This window comes from Henckelia pumila, chromosome 2, assembly GCF_033568475.1.
Source record: "Henckelia pumila isolate YLH828 chromosome 2, ASM3356847v2, whole genome shotgun sequence".
Classification (NCBI taxonomy): Eukaryota; Viridiplantae; Streptophyta; class Magnoliopsida; order Lamiales; family Gesneriaceae; genus Henckelia; species Henckelia pumila.
In genome coordinates this window covers 22040381-22061506 of record NC_133121.1, presented here as the reverse complement: position 1 = coordinate 22061506, position 21126 = coordinate 22040381, and the positions used below count along the sequence as shown (strand labels likewise).

At 34.6% G+C, this 21126-nt stretch overlaps 2 protein-coding genes across 3 annotated transcripts; one reads left to right on the top strand and one right to left on the bottom strand.

Moving 5' to 3' along the window:
* Positions 1 to 40: 40 nt before the first annotated feature.
* On the bottom strand, positions 41 to 6311 carry LOC140881181 (UDP-glucose iridoid glucosyltransferase-like). 2 transcript variants are annotated; one of them, XM_073286281.1, is made up of 3 exons: positions 6188 to 6311; positions 1258 to 1944; positions 41 to 1134 (listed from the first exon to the last, which is right to left on the bottom strand). In XM_073286281.1, the coding sequence occupies exons 2-3, from the start codon at positions 1727 to 1729 to the stop codon at positions 218 to 220; spliced, it is 1389 nt and encodes a 462-aa protein (XP_073142382.1). In that variant the 5' UTR covers positions 1730 to 1944; positions 6188 to 6311; the 3' UTR covers positions 41 to 217. The 2 variants fall into 2 exon arrangements, with proteins under 2 accessions (XP_073142382.1, XP_073142384.1); XM_073286283.1 differs by having other exon boundaries at positions 1258 to 1926; positions 6188 to 6288.
* Positions 6312 to 20121: 13810 nt separating this feature from the next.
* LOC140883395 (copper transporter 6-like) lies at positions 20122 to 20871 on the top strand. Its single transcript, XM_073289841.1, has one exon. It carries the CDS (start codon positions 20199 to 20201, stop codon positions 20667 to 20669), a length of 471 nt encoding a protein of 156 aa, XP_073145942.1. The 5' UTR covers positions 20122 to 20198; the 3' UTR covers positions 20670 to 20871.
* Positions 20872 to 21126: the final 255 nt, after the last annotated feature.

The following is a 21126-nucleotide window of genomic DNA, read 5'->3' as shown; positions in this document are numbered from 1 at the left end:
TCGGAAAGAGATCATGCTAGAAAGGATTTTTATCCAAACAGTAAATTATTCATATATCAGCAGCTCATAACCACTAGAATAAGCGATATTGACGGGGCTGGGAGAACCCCTCGAAAAGTAGATCCTATAAATCCAACTATCTAGATAGATTGTCTAATTGAAGGACTACTGTAATCTCATGACACATGCTCTTATTACAAGGAGGAAGCTGTAAAATTTAATCTCTGTAAGATAGGGGACCTTGTCTTGTTTTCCCTGGAAGTGTACTGATGAACTCGACCAATTCGCATAGCGAATTGTGAGAAGAACCTCCTCTGAGCACACAACGTTCCATCTCTTGTTTCATTTTGCTCACTCTAACTCGCATTTCTTCGCCTTCTTCACTAGTCAAGATCGTCCTCACAGCATCCTCAACACCCGACCTCCCCGAAGTTTTCTCCAGCTCGAGCCCAACTCTCCAAACATGTGTCAAGTACCTCGAATCCACCAGCTGGTCAGCGAAGCACGGCCTGCATATCATCGGAACCCCTTCGCAAATACTTTCCAACGTCGAATTCCATCCGCAGTGAGTCAAGAATCCTCCTATTCCCGGATGTGACAAAACGTCTTTCTGGGGTGCCCATTGCACGATACACCCTCTGTCTCGAGTTTTTTCCTCAAAATCTTCAGGCAAGCACTTGTTACACTCCGTCCCATTAACCGACGAGGGGCGTATCACCCACAGAAATGGCTGCTCGCTGTTGGCTAGTCCCCATGCCATCTCTATTAGTTCCTCCTCCTCTATCGTCGCTAAGCTGCCTAAACTCACATAAACCACGGAACGTGGAGCTTGTTTATCGAGCCATGCTAGGCAGGCGGTTTCCTCCTTGATCAAGCTGGTGTGGGACGGGGGAGCCATTTTGTGGAGAGGACCTACTGTGAAGAATGGGACATTGTAATGGTGCTGAAGTTTCTGCAATGATGGATGCTCCAGCATGTCCACTGTGTTCCAAATGAATGCAGAAGCTGACTTTTTATCGACGTAACCGCGAGTGAAATCTACGACGATTTCTGGGATTTCTACTGATACAGAAAGACAAAGGTCCTTGTACCTTAGAGGGGGAGCATTTGGTACAGGTTCTTGGAGTTGGGACTCTGTGTTTGAGAACATATATATGACTTGTCATAAATCTTTTGTTGTCATAATTTTGAGCAGAAAATTTTGATATTTCTGACAATATATCTAAAAAATAGTTAAAGATACTCAACTTTACATACCTGGCAAGGGGAGAAGTTTTTTGTCCAGTAATTCCAACACGGCATATAGAGAGTTCGAGTAAGTAGCATTGGAAGTGGCCAACACAATATTGGGAATCCTCAAATCATTAGCCACTTTATCAGCAAACTTCATTACGGAATCATGAATCACACACCCCACCTCATCTTTCTGCAGCATCTGCTCCATATGATCGCGAAACGGCGCCTCACAGTTGGTGTTCATAACCGAGATCACTTTCAACATGTTGTCGAACGACATGTCTAAGTCCGCTACGTCGTCTGGCAATGGAACTAACACTAATTCAGGGTGGTCTGCGGGATCAGGGGCGTTGAATTGCGTGTGGGAGACGACGACGGAGAAGCCTTTGGAGTGAAGGAGCCAGCCGAGTTGGAGCATGGGTGTTATGTGTCCCTGGAAAGGGAATGGGACTAGGACCACCTTTTTCCATCTTTGCTCTTGTAAGGATCCCATACAAGTTTTCTTGGATTTTGAGAAATGTTTTAGGTACTTAGGAGATTGATTCTTGGTAAGTTTTGTCGGTATAAATATGTTCCAGAAACCTGGGATTCATCAAAGTTTTGTGATGAAAACAATGCTGGCTTTAGCAGAGGCGCTGGAGACAGCAATCAAACTTGAAACTTTGTCGAGAGATGGAAGTTTTCATGTGCCTTCAACGCAAATTTCATCTGAATATAATATAATAAAAAAAAAAAAATACACTGTTTATTTTGTTTTTTACTGATACAATCGGTTGTATTTAAAGATTTTGTTTTTGTATCTTAGCATTGGAGCCGCCAATGTAGTAGATTGACGAGCTTGGCCTGCTCTTTGCTTAACTAGTTTCGCATCAAAATTTACCCCAAAACGGAGGAAAATGAGTGACATCTATAGACGATAGAGATTATCAACATTAGAGATATCGAGACATATGTGATGTATGTATAAACATAGTAAATAAGAACCATTTAAATTAAAATTTGAGGAAAATAAAGAAATAAAGAAATAAATGAAGTGAAAATGAGTTATAAACGTTTTCTATAATTTTTAAATTGAACATGATAATATATTTTATCAATAGTGGAGAACTGTTTTTATTTCGACGTATTTGTCCTTTAACAATATAAATGAATATAGTTTTTTTTATAAGTTAGATATATAATTTGACATCGTTGTCATATTGATGAACCAAATCATTTAGTATAGATGTCTCAAGTTTTATATATAACTATTATACGATGCACACACATTAATATATAAATATTTATTTTTTTAAAAAAAAAGGGTGAGCCCCACCCCCAAGGGCCCCACACAAAACCGCCCCAAGCCACCAACTTTTGGTACGAAAACTACACAGTATGGGTCATTGAAGAACGGTAGATTTCAACCTAGCATATGGCTAATACCCCAATGATAGATCTAATGTCTCATGATTTGTCACGTCAACAATATATAATTAATTACGTTTATGTGTAAAAATACGAACCGTTGAATGCATGATTTGGGTATTACCCATATGCTAAACAGAACAATTTTAGACAGCGAAGACAATTAAAAAGCTTGTGCAATAAAGACTCATGACCACATCTCATTTACGTCACCCTCACATAAACTACCACCACAAAATCATTTCCATTGGAAACTAAAAAGAAAAAAGAAAAATACCGAAGGTCCATATGTAAAATATTTGTAGCAGCTAGCACTGATCATAAAATAAAAGTTTGATAAATTTATCACGAATTTGCGTTCTTGAAGTTGTAAAACAGCTCACCTTCAGAGTGAGACATGGTGTAAATTGTTGAGGTTCCAAGGTCTTGAATGTTCTACAGATGAATCTTTTCAAAACCGGACCGGACCATCCGGTTCGATCGGGACTGGTCATAGGTCCGGTCCGAAACACTCTCAAAAATCGTTTTAATGGTTGAACTAGTCAAGATCCGAAAAATCAGTTGAACCCATTTTTCGAATTTTTTTTTTGAAAATTTTGTTATTGTTTAAAATTTTTTAAGCATTAAATTTAATATTTTATTTTTTATATATAAATGATTATTTGGAATTTATATTTCGTTAAAAATATTATTTTAGTAATACTAGAGTTTTTTTAATTAATTAATTAATATTTTAAAAAATATATACTATAATTGATATTTTAAATATATTTATATAGTTATTTAGTTTTCAAACTATTATAAATATATATTTTTTTCTATTTATATAAATCTTATAAATTTATTGAAAAGATTTAGCTCATATCTAACAAAGAGACACTAGAACAGAATTAAACATATATTCCGTTATCTACGAGGAACGATAGATTTGGGACTTTTTGTATTCAAAAGATACCAATAAAAGTATAATTGGTTATGCTGATGCTGGATACTTATCTGATCCACATAAGACACATTTCCAAACTGGATATGTATTTACTCGTGGAGGCACTACAACTTCTTGGCGTTCACAAAAACAAACACTCGTAACAACTTCATCAAATCACTCCTAGATTATTGCACTACATGAAGCAAGCCGTGAATGTGTGTGGCTAAAATCAATAACCCAACATATCCAAATCACGTGCGGATTATCATTCAACAACAAGTCTGTGACATTATACGAAGATAATGTTGCATGTGTTACTCAAATGAAAGAATGATACATCAAAAGCGACAGAACTAAACATATTCCCCCTAAGTTCTTCTCATTCACCCAAGAGTTTGAAAATAATAAAGATATTGATATTCGTTTACTTTCAATCAAGTGAAAACTCGTCAGATCTATTCACAAAGACACTTTCTACGACAATTTTCAGAAATCATATATATAACATTGAGATGCGCAATCTACGAAATATATGAAGAATCGTTCGTGTTAACATGAGGGAGAGTTTACGTGACTGTGCTTTTTTTTCTTACTATGATTTTTATCCTAATGAGTTTTTTCTAGTAAAGTTTTTAACGAGGTAGTATAAAAACATGTAATGAAGACATTCATTGTATCACGATCATCATCAAAAGAGGGAGTGTTGAAAATAAGAGTTGGAAATATTGAAAATAAGTATATGATGATTAAGATGTGTAGTAAAAGTCAAAGTAAATAGTAAAATTATTAAATGTGCATTTTTGGATTATTCTCAAATGAAGTTCTATAAATAGGCCTTTTTATTTGTGAAGAAGGATACAATTGAGTGAAGAAAATTTTATGAAGTGTGAAATTTGATATATTTTAAGATTTTGAGAATTTTGCTTTTTATCGTAAATTTTTTTTTACAACAAGAATTATATTATTCCAGACCATTCCATAGTTGTATTTTTAAAAAGAAATTTTTTTTTTTGGTCCGGTATATTTGTCTTTTTACGATTTCAGTCCTTTATATTTTCATATTTTAGTTTTAGTTCGCTATCTTTGTTCTTTTGATAATTTTAGTCTTTTTTCCGATGTGGCGCTGATGTGGCATCAATGTAGTGCTAATGTGGAGCTGACGTGTATAATGACACGTAAGCATTTTCGAAAAAAAAGACTAAAATTGCCACAATCGGAATATGCAGGACTAAAACTGAAATATGAAAACATAGAAGACCCAAATCGCAAAGTGACAAACATACAGAATTAAAATTTCAGTTTTTCTTTTTAAAAACAACCTTTTTTTTGTATATTATACAATGCATAATTATAAAATCCTAAAATGCTCTTTCTTCTGCCATGTTCTCAATCTAAATACCATAATACTTGGTAAAATTTAAGTTCTGTTTGAACAAATAATTATAAAATATTTTTATACAATTGTTTTTTTAAATGTTATAAAATTTTTTAAGAGTTGTTTTAAGAATAAATATGTGTTTGGAAAACTATTCTGTAAAAATATTTTAACATTTCAAAAGTAATATGTTTTGATTTACACCATTTATCTTCCATTTTAAAAACATCTAAAAACAACTTTATATTGTTCTTTAAAAACTATAATTTGATAACATTTTTTTAAAAATATTTTACAAAAATCTTGTCCAAACACATACTTTAATTTTTTTTATTTATAAAACAATAAAAATGTTTTTAAAGTATTTGTCCAAACAAAACCTTAGGTTCTCATTCCAAATTTTTTTTCCCCAATTTGAATATGATTGAATTTTTTGTTACCATACATTTGGCAATTGCTTAATTAAATATGGCGTCCATTAAAATGTTTAATGATACTTAGTTAACCAATAAATTATTATTTATCATTTAGACTACGAAGCAAAGCAAGTCAATATCCATCTAGTAAAAAAAATAAATCCATCTAGTCAAAAGAGTAAAAACGGTTTGAATAAAAAACACTGAACTTGGAATAACATCTTTTGAAAGAGGATTAAAATTGTTTAGAGAAATAAGTAATTACATATATAAATCGAATAGAGAAAATAAAATTTTTTATTATCATTATTTAAAATACATTTGAAGTAAAAAAAAATAAAAATTGCAAAAACCACATTTTGTGAGTTCTTGATGCTGCAATTCCTGCATCTATATTTTTACTTTTTAGACATTTATTTTCAGAATTCTCTTATCTATAGGATTGTGATGGAATCTAATGAGATATTGATGGTGACATTGGTGAGAGAAGGGATAATGATTTAAAGGATATATGTGAGATTTAACATAATCAAACGGTTAATTAATTTGAAAATTTAACTAATGAGGGTTTTGGTGTCATGCTAAGCAACTAGCCTCACATAGACAAGCTCCCAACTATGGATCTCTAGGTGTTTTTTTTTGTTCGATTCACAACGATATATGTGAAAAATTAGAGCAACAAGCTTTTAGAATCTGTCATAAAAATCTTATTTAGATGGAACAAAGAAAAATTTAATTATAAAAATTTCAAAAATATATGATTATAATTAAACATACAAACATAATAATACTTTCAAAATTCTAAAGATAGATTGAAATTATTACCTTTTGAAGTTTGGGATCATGGCTAAGCTTCGCCGGTCACTAGAATACTTTCAGTTCCATGATTTGAGTCTTGAGAGAGAATTGTATTTCCTGTTTTTTACTCAAAAATAGTTATGTTATCAATTTCAATGTAAAAGGCCATATTTTTATAGACCAAATTAATAAATCAAATCAATATAATTTGAGATAGTATTTGAAATATTTGAACTAAAATATGGACCTCACACTCCTTACTCACTCAAGGACAAAAGTCACCAAAATCAAGAAAGCAATCTCATTCGGTGATTCGACTTTATTTGACTGATTTTCAAATAATTATCAAATATATGATATTTGATATTCACTATTTTAACAACCAAATATGTAAATTGGTTTTAAAAAAATAATAATAATCAAATGTCTAAATTCGAAATTTATAAGAATTAAGTAACCAATCTAATTATAATTAGAAATTATTTAACTTTCAAATAATAATTATCAAATATCTAAATTATCAAAACAATCAACTTACAAAAAAATATTTGTACTCTTTTAACTAAATAATAAAAATTTAATCAATATTTGAGAAGTAACGATTTATCATATATACTCTATACACAAAAATTTATATGAGACGATTTTATAAGTCAATTTTGTGAGCTATATCTTTTATTCAACCCAACCTATGAAATATATTAATTTTTATGCCAAATATATTAGTTTTCATTGTAGATATAAACTAGTAAGGTTGACTCGTTTCATGGATATAGATCCACGAGATCATTTCACAGGAGACCTACTTTATTATATATATATATATATATATATATATATATATATATATATATATATATTAAAAGTAGAGAGTTTTGTTGGTAAAACTTCAATGAAAATTATAATTGTATCATAATCTATACATCCAATGATCCAAAATAAGTAATAAACATATTCTTAAAGCATCTTTATATGAACAAATCAAGATACTCGGGATTGAGATTAATCTACATAAAATAACTGTAGCTACGTTTATTCGTTTCTTTATAACAATACTTAAACAAAGACTCTAATTAAATCACATCTGCTTCTTTTCCTACATAATCATATTATATATATAAAAAACACCTCTGTTCAATGTCATCACAATGACAGCTTGGATAAAATTTTTATATTTATAATGTCAGCATACCACATTACGTATTATATTACTTGATGTAACCAAAAATCACTTGTACCCAACACGTTGCTTTCGCAAAGTTTGAAGTATCAACAAATCCTTGTATGTTCTTTGTGGAGATCCTCAGTGGGTCGTTCCTACGTCACAAAACAAAGTCAGAGGAGCCGGAAGGGTTCTCGGTGAAGGCACTCCGACGCTCAAGTCAGTGATTACTCAAAAAATAATAATCAAAAGTAGAGCGTTATAGTGCTAAAAAAATGTGTACCTTAATAATAAGGTGACTTGAGCTATTTATAGATATTTGGAGAGTTCCACGAGCTTGAGCCTCTTATGGGCTTTTGTAGAATTCAGGGTCTGCTTGAATTAAATATATATAATATTTAAATAAGCTTGGGCCTCAAAAATATTTTGAGTGGAGCTTAATGATTAGGGCTCACACCCAGTTGAATTTTTAGGTGTAATCCATCATAGACCCCCCACTCTCGGGCATGTCGGGTGTGTCAAGAAGACCGAGAGTAGGAAACCTTGTTAGAATATTTTCAGGACTTTAGTCGCCGAGAATGAAGAATGTGTGCCACTGCGAAAATTACGGGAATCGAAGTCCTGCCAGAATACTAATTACAGTGTAATTGGATAGGAATCAAAGTCCTTCCAGAATATTAATTGTAGAAACCCAGTAGAACTCTATCAACTACTGTCATTATAAATTCAGCACCGCAATATGTGTTCATCAACGTACTAACATAGCATTATTTCTGAATTTTTCTTGCAGTATTTGCTAGGTCGCATTCCCCAAATTGTTAGAGGAGATATAATTCATCGGATTCACATGACAGGTATTAATTATTTTTGTAAGGCTGAGAATATACGTGACTTTTTGGAATTGTTGTGGTCTTTGTCAACGTGTGTATATGTCTTCATCCCGCTCCCCTCTAACCTATATTCCCACGTTGGTTTTGTAGCAATATGTATATGTGTTATATTACATCCCTGTCTATGGGTTATCATCTTCTTCATTGAGACGGCGAGTGGTCGGTAGCGTACATGATAGGCGGCGGCGGTGGGATGGTGATGCCGAGGCGTCGAGTGCCAGCCATGGGACCTCATCCATTGCTCTTGGAGGGGCCCAGATCTGGACTCGGGCAGGGCTGTAAAAGGCGGAGGGGTTTTCAAAGTTCAGGCATGGGACAGCTTTCACGGGCTTGAAAGCACCCAGATCTGAAATCGAAAGAAGGAGGGTTTGCGAGGGCGTGATGGAGGGTGATGTCCCGGTGAAGGACTCCCATCGACGACCCAGCCATGGATTAGCGTCTAAGATGTCCAGATCTGGACTCGACGGGGCTAGGGTGACCACTGCATGGTTGGTGGTGGCTGTCGGAGATGGGGGTGGCGTGACTACGCGAGGGAGGTGATTGATCGGAGACGATGGTGCATAAGCAATGGACGATCATCGACGGCTCACCGGAGAGAGCTGCTGCCGATGGGGGGCGGTAAGCGATGATAACGCAGGCGGTGGACGATGTTGGTGATGATGAACCCGGTCTATGATGGATATATACATATATACATACGTAGATACATATAACCATGTTATGAAATATGTAATTAATTATTATGTCAAGTGTTTGATGCTATTACTTGTTATTATTTTTGATTTGATTTATGTGCTATTATTTTTTGGTATAATTTATTTAAAAAATCATTGCAGGGCATCCCTCACGGGGTAAGGTACTTTCGGTGTTGGTTGCTAACCGAGATATTTATCCCGCATCGTCAGCGGAGTCTGGTGATGACAGTGAAATTGACGAGTGTTTATCACCTTTGAATAATTTGAAAACGGCGGTATCATGTGACATGAAGAGATCACCTCGTTTAGATATTGTTTGTGACTCGAATTCTTGTGAGAATAGTGGTTCCCAAGATTTTACGGGGGGAGTGAGCGAGCACGTTTTGGACGACTCGGAGATTTTAAGTTTATCTTCGCTCCAGAAAATTGAGTTCCATTTTCCGAAAACAAGGTTTGAGGAATGCCAAATCTGCATACTATATTCTTCCATAAGAAATTGATTACTTCCCTTTCAGATATTTTGGCCAATGGTTCAGCTTCGACCCATTTGGGGAAATAAAGGACCTATCAAATCCATTTCCCATTGATCAAAAGATAAAGGAATTTCTAGGGGCTGCAAGATTGTAGCTGGCTGGTGATGGAAGTTAGCATGCTCTTGACATGCGTGACAATGTTTCGCTAACTCAATAGCGTCTTGCTTCATCGTTGGCCAAAAGTACCCTTGGCGTAATGCTTTTCCCACGAGAGCTCTGCCTGTATTTCTTCATGAATTTCACGGAGCATATAGTTTCCTTTGGCTGGCGTTAAGCACTTTAGGTAAGGTGACGAGAAACCTCTTTTATACAGTTCTTCGTCAATGACTGTGAACCGAGCAGCTCTCACTCTAAGTTTTTGAGCTTCGACTTGGTTAGCAGGTAGGTTACCCCGCATCAAATAGTCGATTATTTCATCTTTCCAACTAGGTTCTTCACTGTCAGCACAGAAGATTGTAACATTACTTCCATCAGTTTCTTCCTTTCCATATGTTAGGAATGTTATTTTCATGTTATCAATATTGGCCAAAGAGCTTGCTAACTAGGCCAGGCGGTCCGCTGACTCATTTTTCATTCTAGGTATCTGCTTCACATCGTAGCTGTTTGTAGCCAGAAATGACAGATATTGGCATGAGATACACAAGTATGGAGCTTGCTTGCATGTAGTGCAGGGGCGGAGCCACCTTGTGTTGCCCACCCATTTAAAAAAAAAATTAGTTGTTTAAATTTTTTTTAAAAAAAATGTTCAGCCCCATGTAAAAAAAAATTAAAAATAGAACACTCTATTACATTTTTTGGTTGATTTACTGTTGTAAGTTTTGAAATTATGCGATTTTGAGATAAATTCGATAACTCTAAATTTTTGTCGAATATTTAGTTGCGATAATATTGATTTAGGATACATATGACTTTTGAAGTTTGGATTTTTACCCTAAAATACTATTGTTGCGATATTTATAAAAAATAATCAATTGGTTAAAAATTGAAATATTTGAGAATTATTGACTTTGCAATTATTATTGAGCTTGTATTGTGATTTTTTTAGTTAGAATAACTGAAAATTCAATGATTATGAGATTTGGAAAATGACCGTTTGTTGTAAATTTTTGGAATGATTGAAATTTTCTAGTTAGTTATTTCCTGAAATGAAGAAAATAAAATTTTAAAAGTTATTTTTAAACTGAAAGAGCATATATATCGACATATCAAAGGTAGACATCAATTATAATCTAGAGTGAGCATAAAATATCAATTTCAATCGAAATAACCTACCAAGTTGAATTCATCTGAAAAATCGGTTCAGTTAATTCAGAAGTTCGATTTTAGATTTTAAAAATATTGGTTAGGTCGCTTTGGTTTTGAATTTTAATTAAAATAATTTTGTTTATTGAACATACCTAATTTTTTTAAAAAAAATGAATATTGTTAAATTTTCTTATAAAATTTTATTGTACGAAGTTTAAGGAGGTTAGGTGGTCGATGAAAGAGTTTCTCGAAGGAGGAGAGCATGGAGAGATTGGATTTGGGCATGAGGTTTATTAAATAGGTGGCAGCACCGAAGGCATACGACCAGAAGGTGGAGGGCAGGGAGGCTTGGTGAAGGAGCGTGAGACCCGTTTCAAAAATGTGAGGGTGTCGGCGCTATGAGTAACCATTGTGTTCAGGTGTATGTGGTGGCGTGGTAAGATGAGATATACCATGGTCAACAATAAGGGACTTGAGGGCAAGGAATTCACCCCATTATCAGTGTATAAGGTGATAATTTTATGGTGAAAATAGGATTCGACAAGTGGTTTGAATGCCGAAAAGACGGAGACAACCTCGGACTTGCGACGAAGTGGGTATAGACATATGTATTAGTGAAGTGATCGACAAAAATAACGTAATATTTGTATCCATCCATGGAGAGTATCGGGGAAGTCCATACATCAGAGTAAATTAATTCTAAAAGAGCAGAAGAGGTAAGGGAAGAGTGAGAAAACGAAAGTTTGTGACTTTTATTAATTTTGCAGGAATTACAATGAAAACTAGAAGTAGAACGAACAGAGACTGGTAGTACTTTAGAAGACACTAAGTGACGCAAAATATCAGAAGAAGGATGACTGAGGCGAGCATGACATAACAGTATGGATTCGAACATGGCTGGATAGGCCGAAGGCGAGTGAGGGCAGAGGGTAGAGAGTGGCCACACATAGACTCCTTGGTTACACGGTCCCGTGAGAAGTAGATTCCCGATGCTGAGATCCTTCACCTGAAAACACGAGGATAAAAAGGAGACATAAACATTATTAGAACGACAGAGTTGAGCCACAGAGATTAAGTTTTTGGACATGGATGGAACACATAAAACATTATTAAGTGATAAAGGAATGGAGGTAGTGGGTAAAACAAGAGAGCCAATATGTGAAATAGACAAACCAGTTCCATTGCCTACTACAATGGAGTCAGGGCCATCATATGGGTAATGGTGGGAAAGGTTGGCGAGGTCCGTGGTGACGTGGTGAGAGGAGCCAGAATCAAGAAGCCATTCATTTGGAGTGGGGTTAGCCATTGGATGAGGTGTTGTGAGTGCTCTAGGTATGACATAAGTTGGACGAGACGGTCCAGAGGAGGAAGATGAGTTGGAGGGCATGTATTGGAAGTTATGGCACCGTTTAGCAGTGTGACCAGTCGTACCACACAACTGGCAGCAACCCAGATAGGGTTTGGGCGCCAATAGGGAGGCCAGAGCGGGTGAACGAGGACTCTAAGAGTTAGGAGGTCGATAGTCCCTCGGATGAGATGCAGTGGTGGACCATGAGGGGCCAGGGGGTACGGATCGTTGGTAGCGATGTGCAGGGAAGGCAGTGGCAGGACTGGAGGAGACTTGCTTAGAGACCAAGATCTGGGCTTCAAAGTTAAGCAGTTTTTCATGGAGTTCATCGAACGTGATAGAGGTGTCACGTGCCTGAATCACAAGAGAGAGTTCTTTGTAGGTGTCGTCAAGGCCATTGAGGATCTTTAGGGTGAGATCCTCAGTATCAACTAGAACGCCCATGAGAGCAAGGGCATCGATATGAGCTTTGATGCCCTGAAGAAACTCAGTGATGGACTTCGTGCCCTTGACTGGATGAGAGAGTTGAGACTTGAGTTGCATAATGCGACCCCAACTTGGAGAGACATAAGTTTTGGCAAGCATAGACCATGCTTCAAGAGATGTGCTGAACGAGGCGATAAACGGAATAAGGGTGGGTGATAGAGCGCTGATAATAGCGTTGAGCAAGATCCAAAAGGAATATTTAGGGTTTGGTACTTGAACGTTGTTGGTGGTGAGGGTAGGAGGTGGACAGGGTTTGGATCCATCAACGAAGCCAAGAAGGTCGTATCCAATAAAGAGGGAGCGAAACTGTAGGAGCCAGACGGAGTAGTTGTTGGAGGTGAGTTTAAGAGGGGCTTGGGCGGCAATGTTGAAAGAGATGAGGGTCGGAGGGTTGACGGCGGGTGTTGTTACTGTTGAAACAGTGGAAGCCATGGACGAAGAGGAAAGGAGGCGTGAGCCTAATGGCGCTCTGATACCATATAATGTTTGGAGAATAATGACTTACATTGTATTGATGACTTTGTGCAATATATATACAAGATACAAGAGATAACTACCTATCAATCTAAAGATATGGAAAATAATATTTTGATATATACAGAGTGATACTATGTATAAAATACGTAGACAAATCTTCAAGAATATATGCAAGATATATGCTAACATGAGATATGTTTGAAGCAATCAACTGCACCAGAATTTCAGCTTGAATAAATTCGAGTGCAGCTTCTCAAAACTTTCAAATTGATCTACCAACTATACACTTGATTAAATATATTAGAAACTAGAGCCGTCACTTTGGGCTAGGCCCGTCAGGTCGGCCTGACCCGCCACACAATTTAAGTGGGTTGGCCCAACAAAAGGTGGGCCTAGATGGGCTAACCCACCTAGGCCCGCGACCTGTGCGGGTTGGCCCGTTGGCCTAGAGAATTAATAATTTATTTTTATTTTTATTGTTGTATATGTATTTTTTAATAAAAGTTATGAATTTTTTTTGTATTAATTACTTTATATAAAATTTACACACATAAAATCAATAATTAAAATTTTTATTAATATGTTTCTATTAATATTTATTTATGAAATGATTTTTATAATTAATTATAATATTTTTTATTTATTTTTATTTGTCGTGATTCAACCCGCGGGCCGGCCCGCCTAACCCGCAACCCACCTTGGGTTGGGTTGGGTTGAGAATTTTGAGCCCGCCAGGATGGTGGGTTGGTCCGCCTTCAACCCGCCAAAAGGTGGGTTTTTGGTGGGCCGGCCCGCCCCACTATGGGTTGGCCCGTTTGACAGCTCTTTTAGAAACACAATCAAAAGTTTTGTTATTATCAAAATCAAGATTTCTTGTGTTTCACAACCCAATAAGATGATCTCGTACGGATCACTATATATATTAACCGTCATAGTATATCATTCTAGAATTTAGATATTTGTCTTTTTATCCATATAAATTCATTACGATTTATTTAAAACATTATATTTTAAAATATCTTAGTTGTAACAAAATTCTCAGTTCAAGTAATTTATGGTAAATGGCTCATAAATCATACTAAGATTTGGTTTTACAATTTATTTGATTAATGATAATTGATAATTAGCGTAATTGTATCTATAAAGTTATATTTTATTCTATGAATTCTCTTGATTATATCTAATTTTTCTAGATATGCTAAGGAGGCAAGTTCATAATATTTTAATGTGTTTAATCTTTTTAAATAAATCAACTGGTATGTTTTTGTCGAGTTTTATTTATTGATTATGCTAGTTTTTAAATAATATTTCAGTATCGCACATAATTATAAACCATGCTCCCAATCCACAGTGCTAATCCTAATATTGACCCAACACTAGAACATTTAAAGAATAAATACTTACAAATGTTTTGTAAATCTCACATTGATGTAAATTAATTTCTCACTTATAAATCATCCCGCTATAGTTTGAGCATACTGGAAGATCGAGGAGCGTCTAATTTAATGAGTATCAACTAAAAAAAGAAAAAAAATTATTAAGGTTTCATTTAAACATATACTTTAAAAATATTTTTAGCATTTTATAAGTAAAAAAAACTTAAAGTATGTGTTTAGATAAAAATTTTAAAAAATATTTTTGTATTTTGATGATAACAAAACTTGTTATTGTATTTTTAACAAATATTTTTTTTAGTCAAGTACATCGGATATAAAATTGCATCAAATTGTAACACTAAAGAATGAAATTGTCCGCACAACCGACAAAACTTGAGCATGGACTCGAGACGTGCTTGTCTCGAGCAAAGAAAGTAACTAAATACACTTAAATAAATTAAGAAACTAACCCGAAGTCAGCGAAAATTGAACCTGAGACCTCTTGGTCTCAGGGCCTCAGTCTTGACCACTAGGTCAAGATCTCATTGGCGTTTTTAACATATTTACTAAGTGTGAATCTGATATATCACAAATTAGAAGTGCTAAGTTGTTGGAATATGATCTTAGCTCAACATAGTATTTGGCACAGCTCATTGTTTCAAGCATATCTCATAGCTCGATGATTCAAATTACCAGCCGTCAAAACCATCGTACAACCAATGCAAAAGTATACAAGTCATATCTAATGCCAGGTGGACCAATTCGGATGATATCTAGGCCAAACCATCGCCTCAAGATAGAGTTTGATGCGAACTTGACGCAGCGGATGGATTGACAGATCAGCTCTGGTTTAATGACCATATATCTCAGTTTCTTTATGCAAATGAAATGATTCAGTATGCGTTGGAAATAATAAAAAATAATTTTCACAAGTCGAAGTTTGAATAAGAGCCTAAGTTGCTGATATATTGAGTTGAAGTTGCTGGTTTTGTATAGGTTGATGACAGAACTTAAGTCTATATGCAATCTGGTATTTCGAGCATATCTCGCTCATACCAACTCTAAATAGAGTGATTCTTAATTCCATGGAAATCTAAGAGAAATGGATACAACATTCATGTTTATCACTTTGCCTATAAATCGATAAATCAAGAGATATAATCACTCGAACAGACTATATGCGCTCGATTGCTTTGTCCTCGACTGTTTTGGAGCATGCCTGGTATTTCAAACATATCTCTCTCATATGAAATTCAAATTGAATGATTCTTGATGCTTTGGAAATCCAAGAACAAGAGCTACAACTTTTATGTTAGCCATGTTTCATAGAAATCAACGCATCAAGATCTATAAGCAGTTGACCGGTCAAGAGTCGCTCGACCATTGAGATATCCTAGACCGGTGAAGCTCTACTCGACTGTTTTGAGCAGCTCTAGTATTTGGAACACAACTTTTGCATATGAACTCCAAATGGAGTGATTCTTGTGGCGTTGGAAAGCAAAGATCAAGAGATCCAACTTTATTGTTTATCACTTTGCCCAAAAATCTACACAACAAGAATTATAGGCATCTAAACAGATGGCAACACAATCAGTCGAGGTGCTCTCACAAGTTGACTGCACCAGTTCCAGATCTAGTCAACCGGTCAATGTTACTTTCCAGAAGTGAAAATATGATCGTTATGTTATTTTCAACAGTCATATAGTCGTCTCTTTTCAAGGGAATAAGAGTGAAGGATAATGCGCGTCATCGTCTTCTGAGGAGAGATCTTTTATGAATACATTTCATCGCCTGGAATCAACAATTGAAGAACTTGATATTCTTGTGTCTAAAGTTTATCATTTTTGAAGGCTATAAATACAAGATCCGGAGATTGAGGAAAAGAGAGAGTGGACAACCAAAATATTATTCAGCTAAGTTAGAGCTTTTCCACATTAAGAGAACGTCAAAACAGATTATTCAGCTTAGACAAGAGCTTGCGCTTGGTGTGAAGAACACAACAGATTTCTTGACCTTTCACAGTAAAGTTCCCACCCAATTCACTCAAACACATTTGTTAGATGGTTTGTATAGATTAGTTGAGTGAGATTTTTTGCACAAAGACGTTAAATATGTGTAAATTTTGTATCTTCAGTGTTATGTCATTGGAGAGAGATTAATAAACTAGGATTTTCGAATTTGGCAGCGGGGTAAGTCCTAAGGTTGGAGTGAGTATATTACAAGACGTAGTAATAGCCAAAGTCTTCTAGTGTATCTTTCTTTATAAAGAAGAAGGGGGTGACGTAGGAGATTGAGCTTCAAACATCCATAAAAAAATTTGCGCATCTTTAATTTATCGCATTTACTTTTTGTTGCTGTTTTGGATGGTTTGTTGAAACATTTTATGCGTTCTTTAAAATACCAAAATGTTGCATACAAAATGTTTGATAAAATTCTTCAACCAAAATTCTTTTACTATCTCAACTTGCAATTTATTCAAACGATTTCCGAAATGCTTAATCGATTTTTAGAGGATTATGTTGAGTGTCTTCCGTTTGGTGTTGTAACCAAACTCAATATAATCTCTCGGTGTTCGGTTCATTTTTGGACATTTCAAGAATGAGTTATTGTAGCTCAAAATATTTTAAAAGTATGTATTCATCCCCTCTACACATACACCCAATCCCAACAATTTTTGAAAAATATTTTTTTAAAAAAATTACACAAGCTATGATCTAAATCATTAATTTGTGCAAGAGTCTCGTGGGGCGCCGAATGAAGAAACTTGAAACTGCATGAAGCTTGCCGTTTCAATTACCAATGTCGAAGTAAACGCAATGCATAAATTATTTTGTTTGTGATTTGATAGTTGGAATCGTATTTTATTAAAATATAACCTTTATCATTCGTTTACCTTTTTCAGTAAATTTAATTAATAATTTGGGTATCAACTAGAGACATTAATTGGCTAAATATGCATAATGTTGCTTTGTTGTTTCCACACCGAATTAAAGTTTGTTGGAAAAAAAATTGTTGTTATAAAATGAGCAAGAAAAAAAATTGGATAGGAAAAAAAAATGGTTCCAAATTTATCTGTCTTATTTGAACGAGTTTAATTCATGGGAATTGTAAGAATTTTTATTAGTAATTACACCTTCAATTTCAGTTCAAGTAAAATTGAAAACTGTTTGAGTGTAATAATTATCTCTGTTGATAGAGCAATCGAACCATGACGCTTGTACTGTTGTGCGGTTTAAAATATTTGAGCTGCACTATTAACATCCGCTATAATTTTTGGTAAAGCGGCAAGCGTTCGGTCCTACTATTGGTATCAGAGTCAATGTCATGAGTTCGATTCCCATTGATTGCAAGGAGTGCAATTATTGGGAGGAAGAATATTGTTGGGGTTCAATAATTATACCTGCTGGTAGAGCGATAGAACCATGACGCTTGGACTGCTGTGCGGTTTAAAAGATTTGAGTTGCATCATTACCACCAGCTATAACTTTTGGTAAAGCGACGAGCGTTCGATCCTACAAAAACTTAATTTCCTGCACTATTATTCTACTTTAAAATATAATAAAATCAAGAATTGATATTGGAAAACATGAAATGATCATTTTAAAAAAAAAGGTGAAAGAAACCAAAAAAAATAAAATGAAAGTCAATGATCGTTGATAGTACGCATTGTAAATATTCTTTATTACAATTATTTGAACGATTCTTCTTCTTTGCTTTGCTTTTCTTTTCTTTTAAAAAAAAAAAAATGATTCTTTAGACATTATCGAAATGCTAAACAAATATAATTTGGTAATATTGTAGATACAAATCAAATTACATAATCATTAATTGTCCGCGTCAAATAAAATTTGCATGCATATATACATATATACATATATATATATATATATATATGATATATCTTACTAAAAACGTACACACACACCCTTAAAACTTGTGCTACATTCAATAAGATAAATATTATTGAATGAGTAATGCTATAAATATAACGAAATTTGTACATCAATTTGTACAACATAATTTAATAGAAAATTTCATTTATCAAAATCTCATAATATATTAATACAAAATCTCGCGAAATAATAGAAAAATCTCACGATATAATTGTTGTAAATATCGTTGTAAATGATATTTGTCGTATATTCAGTATTATTCATTATTGAGTACAGTGGCGGAGCCACATATAGCTTCACCCGGGCTTTAGCCCGGTTGGCCCGATTTTTTAAAAAAAATTTATATATATTGATCTTGAAAAAATTTTAGATTAATTTGATAGTAGCCCGGGTGATTCGATTCAAAAGTTTAAATAGTTCTAGAGTTTAAAATTTTAGCTCGGATAGTTTAGGAATTCTGGCTCCGCCATTGGTTGAGTAGGTCTCTTTTTTTTTAGAAGATTGAATAGGTCTTTTGTGACACGATTTATTCATGAGACTGGTCAATCATGTCAATATTTATTTATTTTAATTTAAAGGTCATTTTCTAATTATTGTCTAGATAAGATATATTTTATTAGGTGATTATCATGGAGCAATAATAATCTATGCTACTATAACAATAGAACGTGATTTTTGAGTTATTATATGTTTCAAAGATTTGAGTTTGAAACATTAATCATAAAAATTATTGTGAAACCGTTTTATGGTCAATATTTTTTAAACGGATTTTCGAACTTCTTGAACCATGAAAAATATCGATCAAAAATATTATCAAACTATAAAAATAACATTTTTTGTTAGTTATATTATAAGTTATCATGTTTATTTGGGTAAAAATATTATTTTTTATGTTAAAAATATATTAAGTAATACATGCTAACTTGAGTTAAAAATATTGTAATATTTTTCACGATATATAGACATGTCTAAATTTGTAAGAGTCTTGAACAATAGAGATACACGGTTTGATAATAAATTAATAATTGCCTTATTGATACGTATCGTATTTCCATGGTATGAAACAAGGATTTCAAACTTAGGTGGGGACAAAATTTAAATGAAATTTGTTGGCAGATCATAATATTTCTGTTATAGTTTTTTTTTAAAATTACTACAAAATAAGGATACCCGCAATCTTTAACCAAAATATCGTACAACGATATTTATAACAATTATGTCGTGATATTTTGCTATTATCTCGTGATATTTTGATATGATATCGTGAGATTTTGCATTCAATGTATCGTGAGATTTGATAAATTAAAATTTTGTATTGAATTTTTTGTGGTGTAAAAATTATTGTACAAATTTGGTTGTACATGCAGCATTGCTCTATGTTTATATAGGGCTGTCATACCGGACCAAAATACCGAATTTTCGGCATACCGTACCAAATTTTTTTCGATATACAAGCATTTTTTCGGTATATAATTTTTTTTTCAGTATCTATATGGTATCAATATGGATTTTTTCCATACCAAAATTTCGGAATTTCGTTATCCGTATCGGTATGAATTTTTTTTAATATCAATATTTTTAATACGATATACCGAAAAACCACCCTATTGTTTATACAATTTTTTGTGAGAATGCTTTACGAATTAATCTTGTGATACGTATGTACCTCTCGGATTTTTTTAAATCAAAATTATGTAACTTACAAATTATAATTTTGAGACATATTTTATATCGAATTTAAGTAACGAAGAAAATAAGAAAAAAACATAAATGTAAATATCAAGACTAAAATTTCTTAATTCCCAAAGTAATATAATCCTTGTACTATCCCAAAATTTATTGTACTAAAACGAAACACGTCTGTCCTATATATGTTAAGAAATATGAGCCACACAAAGTAAAGCCCTCACAGCTTACAAGCCACGCGGCAGACATGAACGACGGCGGCCATATGCACGACATGTCTCCGCCGGCCAGCGGCGGCGCCTCCAACGACAGCATGGCGACGATGAATCCCAGCCACATGATGACGCACATGACCTTCTTCTGGGGGAAGAACGCCGAGATCCTCTTCGACGGGTGGCCCGGCTACGATCGGCTGGGCATGTACATTCTCGCCCTGGCGGTTGTCTTTCTTCTGGCCCTCTTCGTGGAGTGGCTGTCTCATTGCAGAATTCTCCGAGAATCGTCGGGCCACGGCGGGGCTGCGGCGGGGTTGGTGCAGACTGCCGTGCACGCCTTGAGGATTGGCTTGGCTTATCTGGTTATGCTGGCGGTTATGTCTTTCAACGGCGGCGTTTTCCTGGTTGCAGTTGCCGGCCACGCCTTGGGGTTTTTCTTGTTCGGGAGGAGGCCGCCGCCGGAGGACGGAGGAAAGGCGGCGGGCCGGCCTCCCATTTGTTGATTCTCGATGGCGGTGGTTTGTATTTTGTTTTGCGATCACATGCATGTTTAACTAAATTTAATTGTGCCAAAGTGTTGTGTGAATAAAAAGTGTATAATTTATTAATTAGCATACCTTTCCCATATTGTTTTATCTTGAAAAGATTGAAACCTTTTTCATATGATTCTCTATTATATATATTGATTTTTTCTTACCAAATTTGGATCATGAAAAAATTATAGAGAAAATCAATCACATGTATGGTATGCTACTTGGGGAGATTGGAGTTAGAATGAGGTTTGGTGATGTGATGCCACTAGTTTCTCAAATTAGTCCTTGATTTGTGTGCATCTGGAATATGTTCATTTGAATATTGACGCAACATTTTGTATGTGTTTGGATCGATTGGAGTAATTTGAAATCCAACCATTCGATTGTGGTTGTGTTATGGATTTCAAATCTTGGATTTTGATTATAA